The following is a 19,824-nucleotide window of genomic DNA, read 5'->3' as shown; positions in this document are numbered from 1 at the left end:
TAGCATCTATTACCATTCCAGCCAAGTGGCTTTGTTGAAAATAAATTATGTATTTTATTTTATTACATACAATGTCAGGGAAATTTATCCTTGGCACACCAGAGGGTAAACTAGCTTATACCTAGCTAAGTAGCAACACTCACTTGGGTTGTTGGCTTTTCTAGGCGTCTCTGCCAGTCTCACTTCGCCTCGTTCTGCATTGCCTCGCATCCAGCCAGGTTCAGTGTGCCACTTCCGCTCTCCACACACATGAACGTAATTAGTTTTTCCCACCAAAGTGTTATCCTTTTATCTCCTTACAATATTGTATGCTTTTGAACTGCTAGGTGGGCAGAAGCCAGCGAGAGTGGTGGGAGTTCACTGTGTCTTGGACTCTGCCAGCAATTTCAGCATCTTTAAGCCCTTGCACCACAGTGTCCCCACTATAAATAATGTAAGCTGTGCTTTATGAATTCTGTTACTTGCTTCAAGAACCAACCTTCTAAACAGAACAGATAGAAGTCCAGAAAGAGAGATGGTTCTTTTAAGGCATCTGTCATTCAATCCTGACACACTGCCCAATCTCTTGCAGCACAGAGTATATCCTTAGCCAAGTTAGAAAGCACTGCCAAGTATTAACATAAACCTAAACTTAGAAATACAATGTTTTTTTATGATCTAGTTGAATTGCAAATATAAATCTGTAAGAAATTCTGAATGCCTGAATTAAGAAAAATTGATCACTATATGACAAAAAGGCTTACCGGTTTCCAGCGAAGAATATAATTGGAAATGTGAGAGGACTCAGGTACAATCCACTGGATAGGATGAGAATCAGGTTGAATTGGAACATCTGTGATAATCACCTGAACAGGGTGACCAGGGGAACCTAAAATTAAGATTATCCTTATTAGTTTAGTGAGTCAGTTTGCTACCTCTTAATGGTGCTTCCAATTTGGGCTAGATAGAATATCCTCATTTTCATAAACTAGTTTTCACAAATTGTTTCACTTTTAGTTACCTTTGCAATGAGATCTGTAGCCAAACTGATCAAGGGAGGGGTGCAAATAAAAGGTGTATCATCTTTCCTGTCAGTGAGTCTAGGCAAATTAGAACTTTATATGTGGGACTTTTAAATATCACTTTCCTCTTGTTTTAGGAATTCGTACCCTAGACAACTGACAGGAAAGTGGTACAAAAGGAAAACAGATGTTTACTTAAACTATGTAGTAACATTTGTTTAAAACTTCCTAAGGATAGGAGGGAAGCTGTACTTGAGTATAAATACTAAGAACTGGCAGCCAGTTGAGAGCTGCTGCCACATAAGAATAAGTAAATGCTTTTCAAAGCCACTGTTTTTTTTTTATAAATTAATAATCAGAATAGAGCTTTATTAACGTTGGGGCTTACAGATTTGGATTGTAAAAAAATAAGGATGGTGAGATGGTAGCACTTTTCTGTATCTCTTTGCTGCCATCTGCAAACCCTGTAGCCTTATTTGTGCAGCTTTCTGTAATATATTTATTTATTTGGATCACACCTTTACAATTTTTACAAAATAACTCAAGATGGCAAACTTATTCCTCCTGTTTTCCCCCACAACTATCCTATGAGATGAGTTGGGCTGAGAGACAAGAGACTGACCCAAAGTCACCCAGCTGGCTTTCATGGCTAAAATGGGAATAGAAGTCATGATCTTTCTCAGGGGTGGGATTCAATTTTTTTAACAACCGGTTCTGTGGGTGTGTCTTAGTTGGTGGGCATGGCTTGGTGGTCATGTGACTGGCTGGGTGTGGCCAACTCAACATCACTCACATCGAGGCACGCATCTCCTTGTCTGGCCTCTTATGACTGTGGGGATGCTACAACAGTTGTAAGTGTTAAAAATGGTCATAAGTCACTTTTTTTCAGTGCCATTGTAACTTTGTAACTCCACACAAGCAAAGTACCAGCAAAGGAGGGGGAAAAAACTCCAGAGACGTTCCTGAGACAGGAAGTCTAGTCCTACCAAGAATGTAATAAGAGTTAATGGAGAGGCAGTTTCTGTAAGCAACAATAGAATGTTTCCTTCCTGCCTTCCTTACAGGATTAGGCCAGTAATTTCTTCTAACAACCGGTTCTCCGAACTGCTTAGAATGTTAACAACCAGTTCTAGCGAATAGGTGCGAACCTGTAGAATCCCACTCCTGATCTTTCTCATTCTATCCTGGTGCTTAAACCTTTCTTGAAAGGTTTCTGGGTTTCTATTTTATGTTCCTTACATCCAGGTGAAAAAATTAGACTGAATCTACTTTTATGTTATATTCATGTGAGAGATCAGCAGCTATACCTAGGGTTTTTCATAGTGAAGTGATGCTTCATTGCAATTCCCACCAAAGTCAATCCCCCACATGCAGCCTTAAGCACTGGGAAAAATACCCCCTATGAATGGGAAAGGAGGTGAAAAGTAGAAGATTGGGAAGGAAAGTCCCAATCAAATCCCTCTCTTCCATTTTTTTAAAACCTAAAAACCCCATCCTAGTTGCCATTTGCTGTAGAATATAAACCTCTGTGTTTACACCACATGGTTCTCTCTGGTCTATTGATTTGTTTATAGTATTTGTATGGCCACGGTGGGTTACAATAAGCTAAAAGACAGAGAACAGAATAAGACCCTTGCAATTAGGGACTCTCATGCCCTCCCCAAGGAGGGACCATTTGACCTTCCTCTCAAAATAATTCAAATGTGGCCATTTGCTTTTCAAAATTTATTTTTCTAAAAAATATTGCATTATCTCCCTTTTAGGAGCTCTTATTTTGTTTTCATATGTTATCTTTTTATTTTCAGCAGAATACGGTCCTCAAAGACTGGGCATAGCCAGTGGAATTCTAAGATGAACTCTATTAAAAATTGTAGTTTGGTCAATTAGCTTAATTTCCTGGGTTTTCATGATACAAAATACTATATTCTAATTACATGCTTAATTTAAAAATGTCTGCCTACTCTGCAATTCAACACCTTTACTGATTAGCTGACATCACTCAAAAGTAGTCAAGGTTATTAAATTCCCAGTTCCTTTTTAGTTTACTTACTTTTTATAATCACCTGCATAAATTTCCCAGTTAAATGTTGATTAATTTAGTTACTGAATACGCCTACAGAATTTTGTGAACAAGACAGAAATTCCCTTAGTACATCACCAAAACAACTTACTCTGCAAAAAACATCTGTTATTTTAGCAATTAAAGTTCCCCATTTTATGTATTAGTTTGGATAAGTAGATAACACAGATACCTGTGGAATGTTCCATAAAAACAACCCCCGTTTCAAAAAAATATCCCAAATCCCAAAGCAAACCTTGGTTATGTATATATATTTTTCATCAAACAAGTTATATGTAAGGAAAGGCATTGACCACTACTTTGAGAGTACATACTTCACATAACTGCATTAGAAGTTTATTTTAACAGTTGGATAAGACTTCCTGGGGCTCATTTCAAAAGTCAATGAAAGGAATCTAAGAGTTTAATTTATGCTGTTTCACTTCAACATTCACCAGAATGTGCTATTCATCTCAACATACAGTTATAAGTGGCTGCACATATAATATCTCAGCACAGATGCAAAACCACACTGAAGCAATGAGAAACTGTTTACTCACAAGTAACCCCTACTATTTATTTCGCAGCCAGGGAGGGGCTGGCTAGCATTTATGTTGTCTTTTCCCTGAGAGCCAGTTTATGCTTTTCTCGCCTCTCTACGCATATGCACATCTGAGAAGGGCCCCATCTGTTCCTCACCCTCACCCCTTCCATACTACCATCTTCTACAGTTCTACAGAGGAATTATTGAGTCTGTCATCTGGATCTCTATAACTGTCTGGTTTGATTCTGCAACCCAACAGGACAGACACAGACTTCAGAGGATAATTAGAACTGCAGAAAAAACAATTGCTACCAACCTGCCTTCCACTGAGGACCTATATACTGCATGAGTCAACAAAAGGACTGAGAAAATATGTACAGACCCTTCACATCCTGGACATAAACTGTTTCAACTCCTACCCTCAAAACAACACTATAAAGCAGTGGTGGCTAACCTTTGTGGGCTCCTGGGCCAAAAATTGTACACGTATTAGCACACGCGCACTCGCATGCCAGCACCCAGAATGCAATGTGTGCCCCCTGCGCATGCATGCATAATCCCCCCCTCACGCCACCCCCTTACCTGCGCTGCACCTCACAGCTGATTTTTAGGCTGGTTTGAGGCCTTTTTCAGACTCCCAGAGGCTTGGAAAAAGCATCTGCAAGGCCTTTCAGGACAAATAATATGCCGGTATTACAGGAAGTGACAAAACGGGCCTATTTGTCCTGAAAAGCCTTGCAGATGTTTTTTCCAAGCCTCTGGGAGGCCAAAAAAGGCCTGAAATTGGCAGAAAAAATCACTATGTGGCGCGCACATGTGCAGTGAGGTAAATTTGCCTGCGGCTCGCATGCCGGCACAAATGGCTCTGCATGCCACTTGTGGCACATGTGCCATAGGTTCGCCATCATAGCTATAGAAGAACAACACCAGAACAACTAAACATAAGAACAGTTTTTTTCCTGAATGCCATCACTCTGCTAAACAAATAATTCCCTCAACACTGTCCAACTATTTACTAAGTCTGCATTACTATTAATCTTCTTATCACTCCTTATCACCCATCCCCTCCCACTTGTGACTGTATGACTATAACTTTGTTGCTTGTATCCTTACGATTTATATTGACTGTTTCCTAAGATGATTTGATTGCTTATTTGTATCCATGACTATCATTAAGTGTTGTACCTTATGATTCTTGATGAATGTATCTTTTCTTTTTATGTATACTGACAGCACATGCACCAAGACAAATTTCTTGGCCAATAAAGAACTCATTCATTCATTTATTATGTACATGTGTAAGTATGTGTATGCAATTTTTTTAAAAAAATCCTTCTTCTATAGTTGCATATTAAGTCCCAGTCAATGGTGATATTGGAAGGTCAATTAGAGAGATGTTCTGGCAAAAATTCAGTATTCTAGTGAATGTATTAAAGATTAAAAGAAAACTTCTTGTTAGGTAACAAGGATGGATGGGTGAGAATGAGATGAGAGAGTATAGAAAAACTGATTGGGCTGTTTGGCAACCGAAGAATGAATTAGAATGGCAACTGTTGAGCAACTGCTTCAAAAACAGTCTGCTTTTTTCAGGTGCGCGGCTTAAGCATACGTTTATTAACATAGACATACAGAAAAGGGGTGATTGATTGTTTATGATGAAAGACTGAGAGAATTTCTGAGAGTAACAAGTCAGGAGAAATTCTGAATGTAAGATAGGCCAGTATTTTTGAAGTGAGTGAAAAGGCTTCAAAACAAGGTACTTCGAACAGAGAGAACTGAATAAATGCGATAGTATTTGGCACGAGATTATTAAAAAAATATTTTAAAGATTTGTGGGGAAGTATAAAATATGTCACAAGAAGCCAAACTGAAGTGAATTCTATGTTAATCTCCAAGATAAATCTGATGAAAAGTCATAAATGATGAGGAAATCTTTGAAAATGATGAAGCTGCAGGCATGAAACTGGTGCATGTCAATTATGAGTGAAGTTTATTCATTGACTGGTTGTGCAACTAATGTGTATGAAGGTTGCATCTGTACCTACGGATCAGAAGAATGTCATTACTGTTCCTCTTTCTGCAAACAAAAAGTTAGAAAAATTAATGTAAAAACTACAGGGGATTGGCTTGTTAAATGTGCATGGGAAGATATCTGGCAGAATTGTGACCAAAAGAATATGAGATGTGATAACCTAGCAACACTAGGGAAGTACAGATTTGAGTTTTGCTTTTCAGATCACTGAGAAATGTATTGACTGTGCAAAACAGAATGTACATTTTACATTTGTTAATTCAGAGAAAGCATATGATAGGTTGAATATGAAGTCAAAGGTTGATTGCTAAATCTAATTAAAACAATATAGGAGGGAAGTAAAGCAAGTGTGAAAAGTTCAACACTGATTCAAAATTGATCAGGAAGTGAAACAAGAACATATGATGTCCACTTGTTTAATATATTTATGGATGAACACGGTAGTGCTGTTGATGCTATGCTATTGTTGGCTGGGAACCTAAATGATTGGCAGAAAATGTTAGATGTAATAAGGAAGATGGTCTGAAAATTAATCTATCAAAAGGTCAAAGCAGTTGTGTCTGATAAGAAACAACTGCAAGTTAATCAAGATGGGGGAATGGATGGAAAAATTTACAAATGATGCTAAAAAGTATTAGTTGTAATACGTTTGTAGAAAGAAGTGGAAATGATTGCATGAGTATGTTTCTGCCCATTTAGATAAATAGAAGTAAAAGTTTTATGTGCCAGAAGAGAAATAGTTCAGTGTGAATGGCATCAGTGTGTATAAATGCCTGGAAAATAATCAAGAAAGATAAATTTAATTGAATTAATTCAATAATTAATTCTAGAATGCTGAATGAATGTGGACTAAGTACAAAAGAGAATGACCATATGTTACATTGAGCTGGTTAAGCCACATAGGGAGAATGAAAAAGAGGCTCAAATGGCAAAACAAATATTTGAAGTACAGTTAATATGTCAAAAGGGAAGAGAGGAAAAAAATATAGACTTCATCAAAAACAAAAGCATGAGAATTTTAAAGAACACAGCGCAATGGATAGTTACATAGATACAGTGAAAACATCAAGATCTTTCAAAATTTCTTTTTATTTCTTTTCTGTACTTTGTATATAATGTTACTTATTTCAAAAGGAGTTGTCATGTGTCTGATTAGCACAGCCAATGGTGTAATTATAGGATCTTTATGATTCATAATATAGGATCTTTATGTTCAATGACTTCTGAATTTTTTTCTCTCCCTCTTCTTAAAATGGTGATTTAAAAGTCATTATAATGCACTCAGAAAGCATACCATAAGTCATGTGAAAACAAGTTATGTCGTCTCCCTCATTCATAGATTTGGGTTCTTACCTGTGTTCAAAGGCTGGCAGTGCCATTCTCCAATACCCCGGCCATAACAGTAGCACTGATATCTCACTCCATGAGCATGCTTCTCCCATGAATCCCCAATCTGGTAAAAGGTCTGGCTTTCTGAATCTTGACACTGGTCTAAAAACAGAACACCGAATGGTTATTTCAGCCCTATTACAAGGGTGGAGTTCTGCTGCCTTAGAGAATAAGCAGGTCTTTGGATGGCTGCTGAAATTTCCATACAAATTTGATCCCAATCAGTTACCTTTGAACTGACTGAAATAAAATATTGTGGGAGTTACTCTATTTTCTGACTTTCTGACTTTGCTCTGACTGAGCAAATGAATATTTATTCATCAAAAAAACCATATTTATATGATAGTTTCAATGTGATTCTTTGCTCCAGGTTTATATATAGAAGGATAATGGGGGGGGAGTGTCAACTAGCCTGCTGCTTGATGCCATGGAAAAGGGAGGAGGGGTCAGTGGAGATTTTTTCATTGCCCCTTTACAAATAAGACTTTGCTTATCTCTCCAAGGTCATTTATTCTAGCTTTGGTATGCAGCAGCCCCTCTGCTTGCCTAGCTACAAGGGAGTTGGGCTCTACAGTTTGTTTCAATTTGCTGCTTTGCCCACTTTTGCCTCAGATCTTGCCTGAAACTTGTTGCATTCAGTTCGCTCCTAGTAAATGTAACTTTTCTTGGAGTCTATGTAGCCAAAGGTCCCCCACCCCCACCCCAGGAAATGAAAAGAAGCAAACCTGACATTAGGTAAGATCTGCTTTAATCCTCAACCCTGAGACAATCATCTACCATGGGGATTGAACATCCAATATCCAACCACAAGAGTGAGCTGGAAGAAACTGAAGTTATGGCCAGCTCCCCCACTAGACCACACAGTGCTCGAGACAAGGCAGAATAGCGAGATGAGCTGGACTTCAATGAGAAGTCTATCAGGCTCAGATGGGAAAGGGGCATGGGGCAGAGGGAAGATACCCCCCCTCCAGAGGGAAACGCAGAGGAAACCATGCTGAACAAGGTCCTGTTCCTGATAAACAGGTTAGGGGGAGTCAAAGAGCCTGAGAAACTCTCACACTGACGGCTACCCAAGGTTCCTGGGTCACCGCAGGCCAGGCCATGGATGGAGCTATTACTGTGGAGGTCACACCTGCTCTCCCTGAACTGGCACCAGTGCAAGCGATGCCACACCATGCAGCGGCTGCTGTGTAAGCCTGCAGGGACTGCTCCTGAGAGGCACCAGTCCCAAAGGGGGTGAAATATGGGGAAGACCGTGAGCAACTGAAGTTCTTCCTGGTGTAAATCTGGAAGTACATGCAGGAGTATGGGGCTGAACTGGAGACGGGAGAAGCCTGAATAAAATGGGTCACCGTGGCTCTGGAGGATGCAATGGTTGAGTTTTCCCTCCATAACAACCTCCTCTAACTATGGGACTATGACCACTTTATGGCAGCCCTTCACCAATGGTTTGAGGACCCAGTGGCAGAGCACAAGGCTCAGACCCGGATGAAGACCATCACCCAAGGGCGACAGTTGGTGGCCGCATACACCCAGGAGTTCTGAGAGTTGGCATGCCAGCTAGCCACATGGCCCAAAGATGTCCTCATCAACTGCTTCAAAGATGGCCTCAACAACATCTACCACAATTGCATCTCACATGAGGCCCCACACATCCTAAAACACTGGTATGTGTTGGCAGATGAAATGGAGATCGACCTTGCCCGGGACCAATGCCAATGGATGGGGCAAGTCCTTCCCTCCTGCACATAAAGAGTACTCCAGGATCACAAAAAGTGATGCCAAACCTAGACTGAGTAGTCCTTAATGGTACTACATCCACATGGAGGGAAGTAAGCAGTGGGGTACTACAAGATTCTGTCTTAGGCCCAGAAGCAATATCTTCATAAATGACTTAAATAAGGGAATAGAAGGGGAACTCATCAAATTTGCTTATGACACTAAACTGGCAGGAACTGCCAATGCCCCAGAAGACAAGCTCAGGATCCAAAAAGATCTTGACAGACTTAAACAATGGGCCCTATCCAACAAAATGAAATTTAATGTGGAGAAAAGCAAAGTTTTACACCAGGGCAGAAAAAAAACCAAAGGTACAAGTACGTTTTAGGCGAAACTTGGCTCTAGGACAGTTACTGTGAGAGGGACCTTGGAGTCCTAGTGGATGATCACTTAAACATGAGTCAGCAGTGTGCAGCGGCACCAAAAAAGCTAATACAATCCTAGGTTTTATAAACAGAGGCATAGAATCAAAATCATGTGAAGTATTAGTACCACTTTATCAAGCCTTGGTAAGACAACTCCTGGAATACTGCATCCAGTTTTGATCACCACATTACAAAAAAGTTGTAAGGAAGAGCAACTAAGATTGTTGCTGACTAAAGATGAAAAAAGGTCTGGAGGCTAAAACATATGAAGAACGGTTGGAGAATTTGGGTTTGGCTAGTCTAGAGAAAAGAAGGACTAGGGGAGACACGATAGCAGTATTCCAATATTTGAGGGCTGTCACAAAAAAGAGGAGGGGGTCAATTTATTTTCCAAAGCACCAGAGGGCAGGGCAGGAAACAACGGATGGAAACTAATCAAGGAGAGAAGCAACCTGGAATTGAAGAGAAACTTCCAAACAGTGAGATCAATTAACCAATGGAATAGCTTGCCTTCAACATTGTGGTTGCTTCATCACTGGAGGTTTTTAAGAAGAGACTGGACAGTCACCTGTCTGAAATGTATAGAATGTCCTGCTTAAACAAGAGGCTGGACTAGAAGATCTCCATGGTACCTTCCAGCTCTATTCTGATTCTGATTCTGAAATAAGCTGACCAAAAACGTGTGAACCCAAAAGATTTTAAAGTAGGTGATAAGAGTTTACCTTGCTACAAAGTACTTACAGTTCACAAAAGGAATATATCCCATTGCCCAAGGAAATATTGTGTTAAACAATATCACCTGATGTACAAGCCCCATACGTGCAGTCTGATGTATTTTGGATATAATTCTCAACCAAAGGCACTGCAGAACATATTTGTGTGGAACAGCTCATAAAATCATATAAATGATTCTAATTTAGACAAAATACCACACCAGAACAAAATATACAATTATGAACGTAGAGGTTGAACATGCTTCCATTATTTGCAATGCTAAAATAAAATCTGATGCCCTGGATGTGGTGCATCAATCTTGTGCACTAAACACAGAAATCCTCTTTGGAAAAGAACAGAAAAACTCACAAAAAAACATAAACTCATCTTCCTGTTATGTATGTTTTTGCAACCCAGATCTGTTTTCCATAAAAACTGTTGCTGTTATAAATCATTGTTTCCATTTTAGTGCAATGGATCAAACAAACTATTGTGGCTCGCTCAATGAATGGTTAAACTAACCACAAATGAGTAGGTGAACCAAATAATCTAATCAACAGCAGATGGAAGGACCCTCAGAAAGTAACTCCATAATTTTAAAAATGCCCTGCTCTGGAAAGTCAGTATGCAGCTAGAGCAAAGGCAACAGGGCTTAGTGTGCTTATTTTCAACAGTACAGCCATTGGCAGAGCAAAAGTTGCTTGCAATTCCCCACCCTCGGACTGACCTTGACAGCAGCTGGGAGAGAAGGAAGGCACTGCATTCCAGAGACTTTTATCAGTTCAACAAGCAGTTGAACAGCTTTGAGGTACTGGGAAAGAGGGAGGAATAGGCTAAAAAAGCCTGGATTTATGAACCTTCTTGACATTCCTTCCTGTAATTAAGAGAAACTATTTCTTTTGCTCCTCTAACAGGGAGGCAATAAGCTTTGCCAAGAAACAGACTCATACTTTGCAGAAGCAATAGCTAAAACAACACTTTTCAGGAACAGACATTCTCCTTATAGTAACATCCTCTTTTTCTCTCTGCTGCCTTTACGCTGTTATAGTCTTTGATAGGAAGAAAGATGCACAAGATGGAAAAATAATTGTTTACATATGTTTTAAGTCTAAATAATGCCTTACACAGACTCACTTGATATGGTTCTAACTGGAGTTGTACCTGTTCAGTGTGAAGCAAATTGACTGTGTAGTTAAACACTGACCTATTTAAAGTTTCCTGCATTAGCTAACCTAATGAAATCTGGATCTTTTTAAATCACAGAGAAACTCCGCCCCCCCTAAAGATAAACAGCTTCAAGGAGACCATTCAGACATGTTTAATCTTAATTTTCAGCCTAAAATTATATTTTGAAACCAGGGAAGGATTCAAACCTTCCTCAAAATTACAAGCCAATTGCTCTTCTCTGTACAAACTTTTATAAAGACTTGTGTCAAGCAGAATAGCCCTAGCAATTGAATCTGTAATCCAAGTAGAACAAACTGGATTTTGCCCCAAGCATGATTGTAGCAATCAAGTCCTTGTACTAACTTCCTATCTGGATAATGGATTCCAAAGGAACATGAAAAATATCTGTTTTTCTTGACCTCTTGGCAGCCTACAATACTATCTGGGGAGAAGGGCTTCTCTAACTAATAAAGGTAAATACCTTGTTGTAATACCATTGCCTTGTTGACTAATGAGTAATTTCACATTTTTACAGAATTTAATAGAAGCAGATATTATAAGTTGAATAATGGACTACCACAAGGATCAGTGCTATGGGCTGCGCTTTTTACACTTGACCTGCATGAAACTGTTTTTAAGAAGAGATTGAACAACCATTTGTCTGAAATAATATAGTGCAGTGGTGGTTAACCTTTTCGGCACAGAGTGCCGAAACGGGAGCATGCGCGCACCCAAAATGCGCTGAGTGCCAAAACGCACTTGTATATATGCATGCACACTGGAAATTGGAAGAACAACTAACATGCATGCATGCAATGGCCAGTTAGACTTCATGCACGCATGCACATTAGATACCAGAAGACCTGGTGGCCGGCATGCCTGCATGCACTGGGAGCTGCTCTTTTGGTTTCTGGCACTCCAGCGCACACAAAAACCAGTTAGTTCCAGAAGAGAAATGGGCGATGGCTAGCATGCCCGGAGAGATGGCTCTGCGTGCCACTTTCGGCCCACGTGGCAAAGGTTTGGCATCACAGGTATAGGGTCCCCTGCTTGAGTGGAGGGTTGGACTGGAGGGCTTCTGGCATCCCAACTCTATTGGTTTGTTCCATTATTCTTTCTATGATCATGTGTATTCATCCCATCAAGCCCAAAGAAAGTATGGAATGGTAAAGGATCTCTGCCATGGCCGGGGGTTGGACTAGAAGACCTCCAAGGTCCCTTCCAACCCTATTATTCTATGTTCTATGTTTCTCAGAAATGCATCTGTGTTGATGCTATCAATCAAGATCTCCAGAAGTTCAATGTCGACAAATAAAAATGTGGTTCCAAGCACACCCTAACAAAACAGATAGTCACATTCCACCTCAGCATTAGGTATGCAAATTACCAACCTTCAGTGAACTTCCAGAATTGTATTTTACAATGTAATAACTTTACGAAGTACACTGGACAGATCATTAATTTTCTGAAACACCTGGGAAAAGCAGGTGCAAAACTGAAAAGCCACAAAAAATTACTGAACAGACTGGCTGGAACATCTTGGAGTGCTGATCCTAATATCCCATGGACAACAGCCTTGACTTGGTTTATTCCAAGTTGAATATTGTACCCACACCCAAATGGTCAATGTCCAACTCCACCAGACAATGTGGTGTTCATATGCAAAGTATTATACATACTGTGCAAGATTGCCCACAACATGCATTCCCTGGTTCTATAAAAGATCTGCATGAAGCAAAGCCAGAGGTGATTGCCTGGATAGCTGAACTGGACATCCAGTTATGAGGCCACTGCCATATCCCCATAGAGGTTTTGTGTATAATTATGTGAATTATGTGTATATCTTTACTTCTCATCTGTCAGCTTCTTATAATACACTAAATATTAATATGTGATGTTGGGATAAATATTGTATGTGATGATTCTTGATGAATATTTTCTTTTATGTGCACCGAGGGCATTTACATCAAGACAAATTCCTTGTGTGTTCAATCACATGGCCAATAAAGAATTCGATTCGATTCGATTCTTCATTAGAATAGAAGCAAGAGGTTGGAGGTGCTGGTAAGGATGTAGATAAGCATTAACTCATAGAGGTTCCTTTGTAGACCAATTCTTACTGTTACTGATAGTTTGCAGCAGCCTAAAAGTACTGGCATAGTCATGGTGGTAACTCCTTATAGTATATTGCTCTAAGCATGAAAGGTAAGGATGCTAAACATGGTTAGGATGCTGAGTTGATGATCAACAAACTCAACTTCGAGACCCAAGGCCTGCTACATGACACAGTGAGCTTCGGTCATTCACTCCAGTTCCTGCCAACCTAGAAGTTATAAAGTGTGCAATAGCAAAGTAGACATATAGATACCACTTCAGTGGGCACATTAATGGAGATATGAAAGGCGCCCCCACTGGGCATTCTTCTGGGCAACAGTGATATCATCAGCTAACCCTTTCAACCCTGAAGAGCCTTAGTGCTTCCGACACGAACACAAGCATGAAAGGAATCAACTTACCAATAGGATCACATTTCCATCTCCCCCGACCTTGGCCAAAACAAGTACAGTTCAGCATGTGTCCTTCTTCGTGACGTTTGTGAAAAGTCTGATTAACATCATACGTGATCCCATCAACTATACACTGATCTATTTCAAGAGAGAACATATTTGTATCATTGATTACTTTGAACAAATAATGGCTGTAACTTTGCACAGCTGCATATTGTTCTCCACTCAGTTTACCAATATCTCTCATGAATGAAATAGTTTGTTTTTTCCATGTTCAAAAAGCTTCCAGTAAAATAAAAAGCAAGAATGTCATATAAAGTATTTAAAAAGTAAATTATGATGTGCATTTTCTATAAATTTTTGCATTCTTTATAATCGTTTAATAGATCTTGAGTCACTAATATGTTATTTCTTCCTCAGAGTTGTAATGACTAGTTACTCCAAGAATCACAGGCTACAAACAACAATGATTCTGTTCACATACTGTATCTCGTTATGTCCTTTATATTGGTTTTGGCTCTGTTTGTGCATAATTTCCATGACATGTGAACCTAGTCTGAGATTTACACTCAATAAATAAGATTTGTGTATGGTATGCTGTCACAAAGGCTTTGCATATGATTCTCTGAGATTTCAAGGAATTGACATTTTCACATGTACTAAAATTATAGTATATTCCTCATATATTTTTTTTGCTATAGGTCCTAGAAAACAAAATTCTGTGAATGATTACTCATTGTTGGCTGTATATGAAACCAGTTTAATAGTTAAATGAAACTGATCCTATACCACAGTCTCCTTTCCCAAATGTCTTCTAATTCAGGAGAGATAATATGTGCCCCTTCAGAGACAGCTCTTAGCTTTCCTCACTATTGGCCATGCTACTCGAGCATAAGTAACCATTTGGAAAACCAAGACTTTCTCAATTCTAGCACATTACCTACTGTACTAATTCTTAACTAGCTATATCACATTATGAATAACAAACCAAACCAAAAATACCTCTGAGCTGGGAATATGCAATGCAGGTCCATTCTCCACGTCCATTTCCCACACAAGTGCATCTCATCATATGGCCCATATCATGCTGTTTGTCCCACTGATCTCCAACACGATACATAACACCATCATTTGTCGTACAAATTTCTTCATGAGCTAGTAAATGTATAAAAAACAAATTAGGCTTATTTTGATTATTACATGCTTCCTGTTCATGAAAGTAACAAGGCTGACTCTTAGGAATGTTATTTCTTCTGTACTTATTTTATATCAGTGCTAATAATATTCATTTTCTTCTGACCACTTCAAATATGAATCTCCATTTGAACCCTGTATTCTCAATGTGTGTTAAATAGCTTTTCACAAATGTTATTCTCATAATAAAATTGCAAAATCAGTTTTACTGAGGCTAATCTTTATATGCAACAACTAACTATATATACAAGATGAATGAATATTTATATCAAATCATATTTTTCATAATTCCCAAGAATTAAGGAATAACATTGAGTCCCAACATACATATGTGCAATATACCTGCCATGGGACAAAATCCAAACTTTTGATCAACATCATAGTTTGAGGTAGTTCCGCACCACTTCATATTATCTCTTCGTCCTTCAGAAGTACAGTCAGTATAATTCCGATTATTATAAAGGAAAGGAAAGTGACATAGGGCACCATTGGAATTTCCACCACGTGTCTGAACCAACACTGCAAGAAAGCAATTGTTATTCAAATAAATACTGTAGCCAATTACTTTACTATCTGTTGTCCAGCATACCACACTCACGAAAATTATTTCTGGAAACTTTATTGCAACCATTTTTCTTCCATTAGGAAGTCATTTTTCTTTTCTTTTTTCTTTTGACAAATGGGAAATCACCATTTAAAGAAAATATAATAAACGTTACGAATTAAGAAATTGAGAAATGAGAAAAAGAAACAACAAAGAATGGCAATCTTTGTCATTTTTATGTGAACTACTGAGAACATAAAATGAGGAAAAGACAGGTTTTTTTAACTGATCAACTATCCAGTAAAAATGAGTATCTTTCCAGGTTTTTGACTATAAATGTAAGCTGGAAACATCTGTATAAACAAGTTCCAAACCACTTAAGAAACATATCAGAGTCAGGTCAGCTTGCAACTTCCATCAGCTCAAGTGCTGCACCAACCTTTGCATGTCAAGGACTGCATTCTTAAGTGGTCACAAACAGGCCCCATTTGGTTAGAGGGCCTTCAGGAAAGTTGAAATGGGTTTTAAGTATCTATAAGGCTTAAAACATCCATTTTATTTCTGCTCATTCCTTCTCACCGTGGAGAAAAGAGGCTGAATGCTTTGCTCTATCCACTTTGGGAGACTTAGCCTCTCACTCTTCTGTCTTGGTTCTAAAATGCATGAAAGCATCTGCAAGTCAATAGCTAGTCTATACAGTAGCTCTCTGCCAAAAATTCAAACTAGCTTTGTTCTACCAAGTCTAAATCAATCCCGTGAAAAATTTCAGAATTGAAGAAATCTACTATCTAGAAAGTGTGGACAACAAAAGAGAGCTTCGGAATGATGGTGTCATAGTGACAACAGTACTGGCCTGGAACCAAAAGACAATGAGTTCTTAGGCAGGAAAGCCAGCTGGGTGACTTTGGGCCAGTCCTCCTCTCTGAGCCAAATCTACCCCTCACAGGATGGTTGTAGTAGGAGATCAAATTATATACAGGAAGCAGAATTATTAGATATGTTTACCACATATCTAGTCATGTTTCATTTTACCAAAATATATAAAAGGCAGAATAAACATCTAATAACAATAATGGTAAAGAACAATCACCTCCAATAAGCTCAAAAATCACAAGCTCTCTGAAAATCTTATTAAAAAGATAGAAACCTCTGGGACAGATTTTTTTTTTTTGAGAAATCACGAGGCAGAATTTAACTGTATTTTCAGATTATACACCCAGTTCTCTGCAAGAACTTCCATGTATATGGCAATAGCAGAATTATATTATCCCCACCCTCTAAGATCAAAAATTAAATAAGGCAAATAGTCAAAGCTTTTGGTATGTTTCTTTTATATAATGGGTAACTGTAAAAATCTTAAAATTATTTGGCAATTTCTTTTTTAATAAAATAATATTGAATTATTAAACTATACAAATGAATCCCAGTTTTAAGGCATGCGTTCCTCCAGATCTCTCAGGGTAAAAAGCCACAGTAGCCCCTTCCTAGTTCTTAGGGCTGCCATATATGGCAACCTGGCTGAGAATTCCAGCTTGGCTTGGCGTGACATCAGAGCATCAGATTCAAAAGACCTCTTTCCTTCTACCCTAATATAGAGATTGGGCTTCTATCTTAAAAAAAGAAGAAATGCCAGCCAAACACAGGCAGAAAACCAAAGATACAGACTGCTAGCTTTATTTCTATTTAATTCACTTCCTTCTCACAAACATAGGACACCCAAGTGAGCAAAATGGCACAAACTTATTATCTTTGAACATGTCTGCATACTATATACATTTTATTGGATTAGTTAATGGGATAATAACAAAACAACTGTTAGCAAACACCTAACACTGATTAGCCTCAGTTACTCCTCATGGCAAGATTTCTTAGCTAAAAGCTAATTGCAAAACTGATTCCAACCCATTGTTGCCCAGTTTCACTTCAGCATGGAACAAAAAACAAAGATAATTTCAGACTTTTGGAAAGACTTAAACAAAAGGAGCAATCACTTAGAATAGGAGCAGAAAACTCCTTTTATACGGAAGGCCAAACTGAGTATTTATGGTATGTTAAAAGCCATACTCCAAAAGTGGGCATGCCCAGAATAAAGATGGACAGCAGCAGAAGAGAAACAGTGGATAATTACATTTTACAAAGAAAGAAATAACTAAAATAAATATTCTGCCTCAGGCAATAGTCAAATACATCCTTTTCAAGACATCTAGGGAAAGCTTGCAATCTAGTATACTATTACTGCTTTTCATTTTATCTGATAAGACTTCTGTAGAGAAATACTATCCATTGCTATCTAATTATGCTGTGATAGCCTCATGATATAAACCAGGGGTGTCCAACCTTGGCAACTTTAAGACTTGTGGACTTCAACTCCCAGAATTCCTCAGCAAAGCTGGCTGAGGAATTCTGGGAGTTGAAGTCCACAAGTCTTAAAGTTGCCAAGGTTGGACACCCCTGATATAAACCTAGCTTTCTTATGCTAAACCTATTTCGTATCAGTCTTTCTGATAGACTTATGTTTGACTTCTGTATTCCATCTTACACTTTCCTAGTTCTCAAGACTTTCCTTGTATCCTTTATCCAGTGCAGATCACCTCTCCTATTCTCAGCCCAGCCCTTTTAAAAGGTATGTTAATCATACTCAGTGAAAGAATACTAAATTATGATTAATTCTGTACTTCCATGACCACACTTTCCCAATGGATGCTAAAATCTGCAACCCATTTCTCCCCAAGAGATTTTTTTTTTTCAAAAAAAAGTTTACCATTTTGCTCTGTACAAAAGGAGTAGCTCTTATCCTGGTCAAAGTTGGAGGTTGTACTACACCAGAGATTCCCATCATGACGTCCTTCGGAAGTGCATGAATAGAAAGTCCTTCCATTATATGTGAATGGGAAAACACAAGGATCTCCATTGGAATTGCCACCGTAGGTTTGGGTCACAGCTTTAAAACATAAAATACCATTATAATTATACAAGAATTTGGTGTTATTTGGTTTCAGTAAAATATTTAATATTTAGCATTTATATAAAAATACATATTATAGGGAAACTTCAGTTTTTCAAACAAGTGGGATCATAGTTCCTGTCTTTGAAAACTTTAAGCATGTATGTCATTTCAGTAACTGACACAGATTGAATGATGTCGTAACACAAATGATACAAATTATATTACTTGCATCAATTTACATCATTTGTATGATAATCTCATTACACAAATAAAACCAAGTGGAAATTGTTGTAATCCAGAACTTCTGGTTTGGCGCTGCAGCAAAGACAGCCGTAGCTAGTGGGGCTCTGTGAATCCCGGCTGATCCTCCCTTGTTAGGAAGCTCTATGGGGCTAAAGTCACCCTGGAGGGGTGATGAAGAAAGAAGGGACCTCTCGTTGATCATGGGAAGGCAGCAGCCTCCCTGCTGAATCCAAGAACACCCTTCCAGCTAATGGAGAAGAGAGACGGCCATTATGGTTGACTGAAACTGGGACAACCAAAAAAGAAGAAACACTAATTAGCTGATCGTGAACAGTGTACTGGATCTGGGTGAGATTTCTTCTAATTTCTATGCTAGAGACTTGTCCCCAAATAAAACAGTTTTTTAAAATCAACTCTCCGAAGTGTAAAAAGTGATGAGCTGTTTTGCAAGGAGACAGATATGGGAAAGAGATGGAATATTTAAGAGAATTAGTATAAAAGCAAAGAGAAGACCTAACTGGAATTTATAATCGACTAATATATAACTATATATTTTCTTTATTAGCTTTTCATCCATACCTAATAGTATCTGATCGAGTATTGTTGGCTCTTTATAGAAACCATATATCTTTACATCTTTTTCATATCTTGATTATATTTGCAGATGTGGCCACCATGCAAGGTCCACCCCTTGATTGTGCAATTCCTGTTTAGTTTTAAATTCCTCTTTCTCATTTAAAATATTTTTATACATTTTATATATATATATATTTGCAAATTTACCACATTTGGATGTATCAGAGCTTCCACTATAGAAAGCCAGACTGGTATTTTCATGTAATTTTTTGCTTTAACTTTTTCCCATATTAGGAGTAGAACATTCCTTACATAATGTTTTTGAAAATATCTATGTATTTTATTTTTATCATTCAACAGAAAGGCATGCCATCCCATTTGAAGATAATGTCCCTCCAACAATAACATTCTTCTATTTCTAAGATTTATCCATTCTTTCACCCAGGTTAATGCTGAGGCCTGATAGTAAGGCTCCCAATTGGCAGACCAAAGCCCCCATTGTTTTTGGATTCTTGCAACATTTTCAGTCTTATCCTTGCTCTTTTTCCTTGCCTTATGAATTTCAACATTACTGCATTTAATTCTTCGAAATATTTTTTCTCTAGCTTTATAGGAATCATTTGGAACAAAAACAATAACTTCGGCAGTATATTCATTTTTATAGTTGCCATTCTTCCTACCATTGATAACTGCAGATTTTTCAATTTCTCCAAATCCACTTTTATTTGTTGTGCTAACCCTGTATAATTATCTTCTTTGATTG

At 38.3% G+C, this 19,824-nt stretch overlaps 1 protein-coding gene across 3 annotated transcripts in view; it reads right to left on the bottom strand.

The window, feature by feature from the left end:
• Window positions 1-19,824, bottom strand: part of FN1 (fibronectin 1) — a 90,865-nt gene that overhangs the window by 55,119 nt on the left and 15,922 nt on the right. For all 3 annotated transcript variants that reach the window (XM_026707702.2, XM_026707703.2, XM_087919612.1), the window contains exons 9-14: window positions 18,057-18,236; window positions 15,094-15,270; window positions 14,560-14,712; window positions 13,567-13,695; window positions 6,990-7,127; window positions 744-868 (exon numbers count right to left, since the gene is read on the bottom strand). In XM_026707702.2, coding sequence (XP_026563487.2) covers window positions 744-868; window positions 6,990-7,127; window positions 13,567-13,695; window positions 14,560-14,712; window positions 15,094-15,270; window positions 18,057-18,236 — 902 coding nt within the window. The remainder of the gene's footprint in view (window positions 1-743; window positions 869-6,989; window positions 7,128-13,566; window positions 13,696-14,559; window positions 14,713-15,093; window positions 15,271-18,056; window positions 18,237-19,824) is intronic.

Source organism: Pseudonaja textilis, chromosome 1 (assembly GCF_049901715.1).
Source record: "Pseudonaja textilis isolate UNSWEBS1 chromosome 1, rPseTex1.2, whole genome shotgun sequence".
NCBI lineage: Eukaryota > Metazoa > Chordata > Lepidosauria > Squamata > Elapidae > Pseudonaja > Pseudonaja textilis.
The sequence above is the reverse complement of the archived record's forward strand: the minus strand, read 5'-3'. Positions and strand labels throughout refer to the sequence as shown.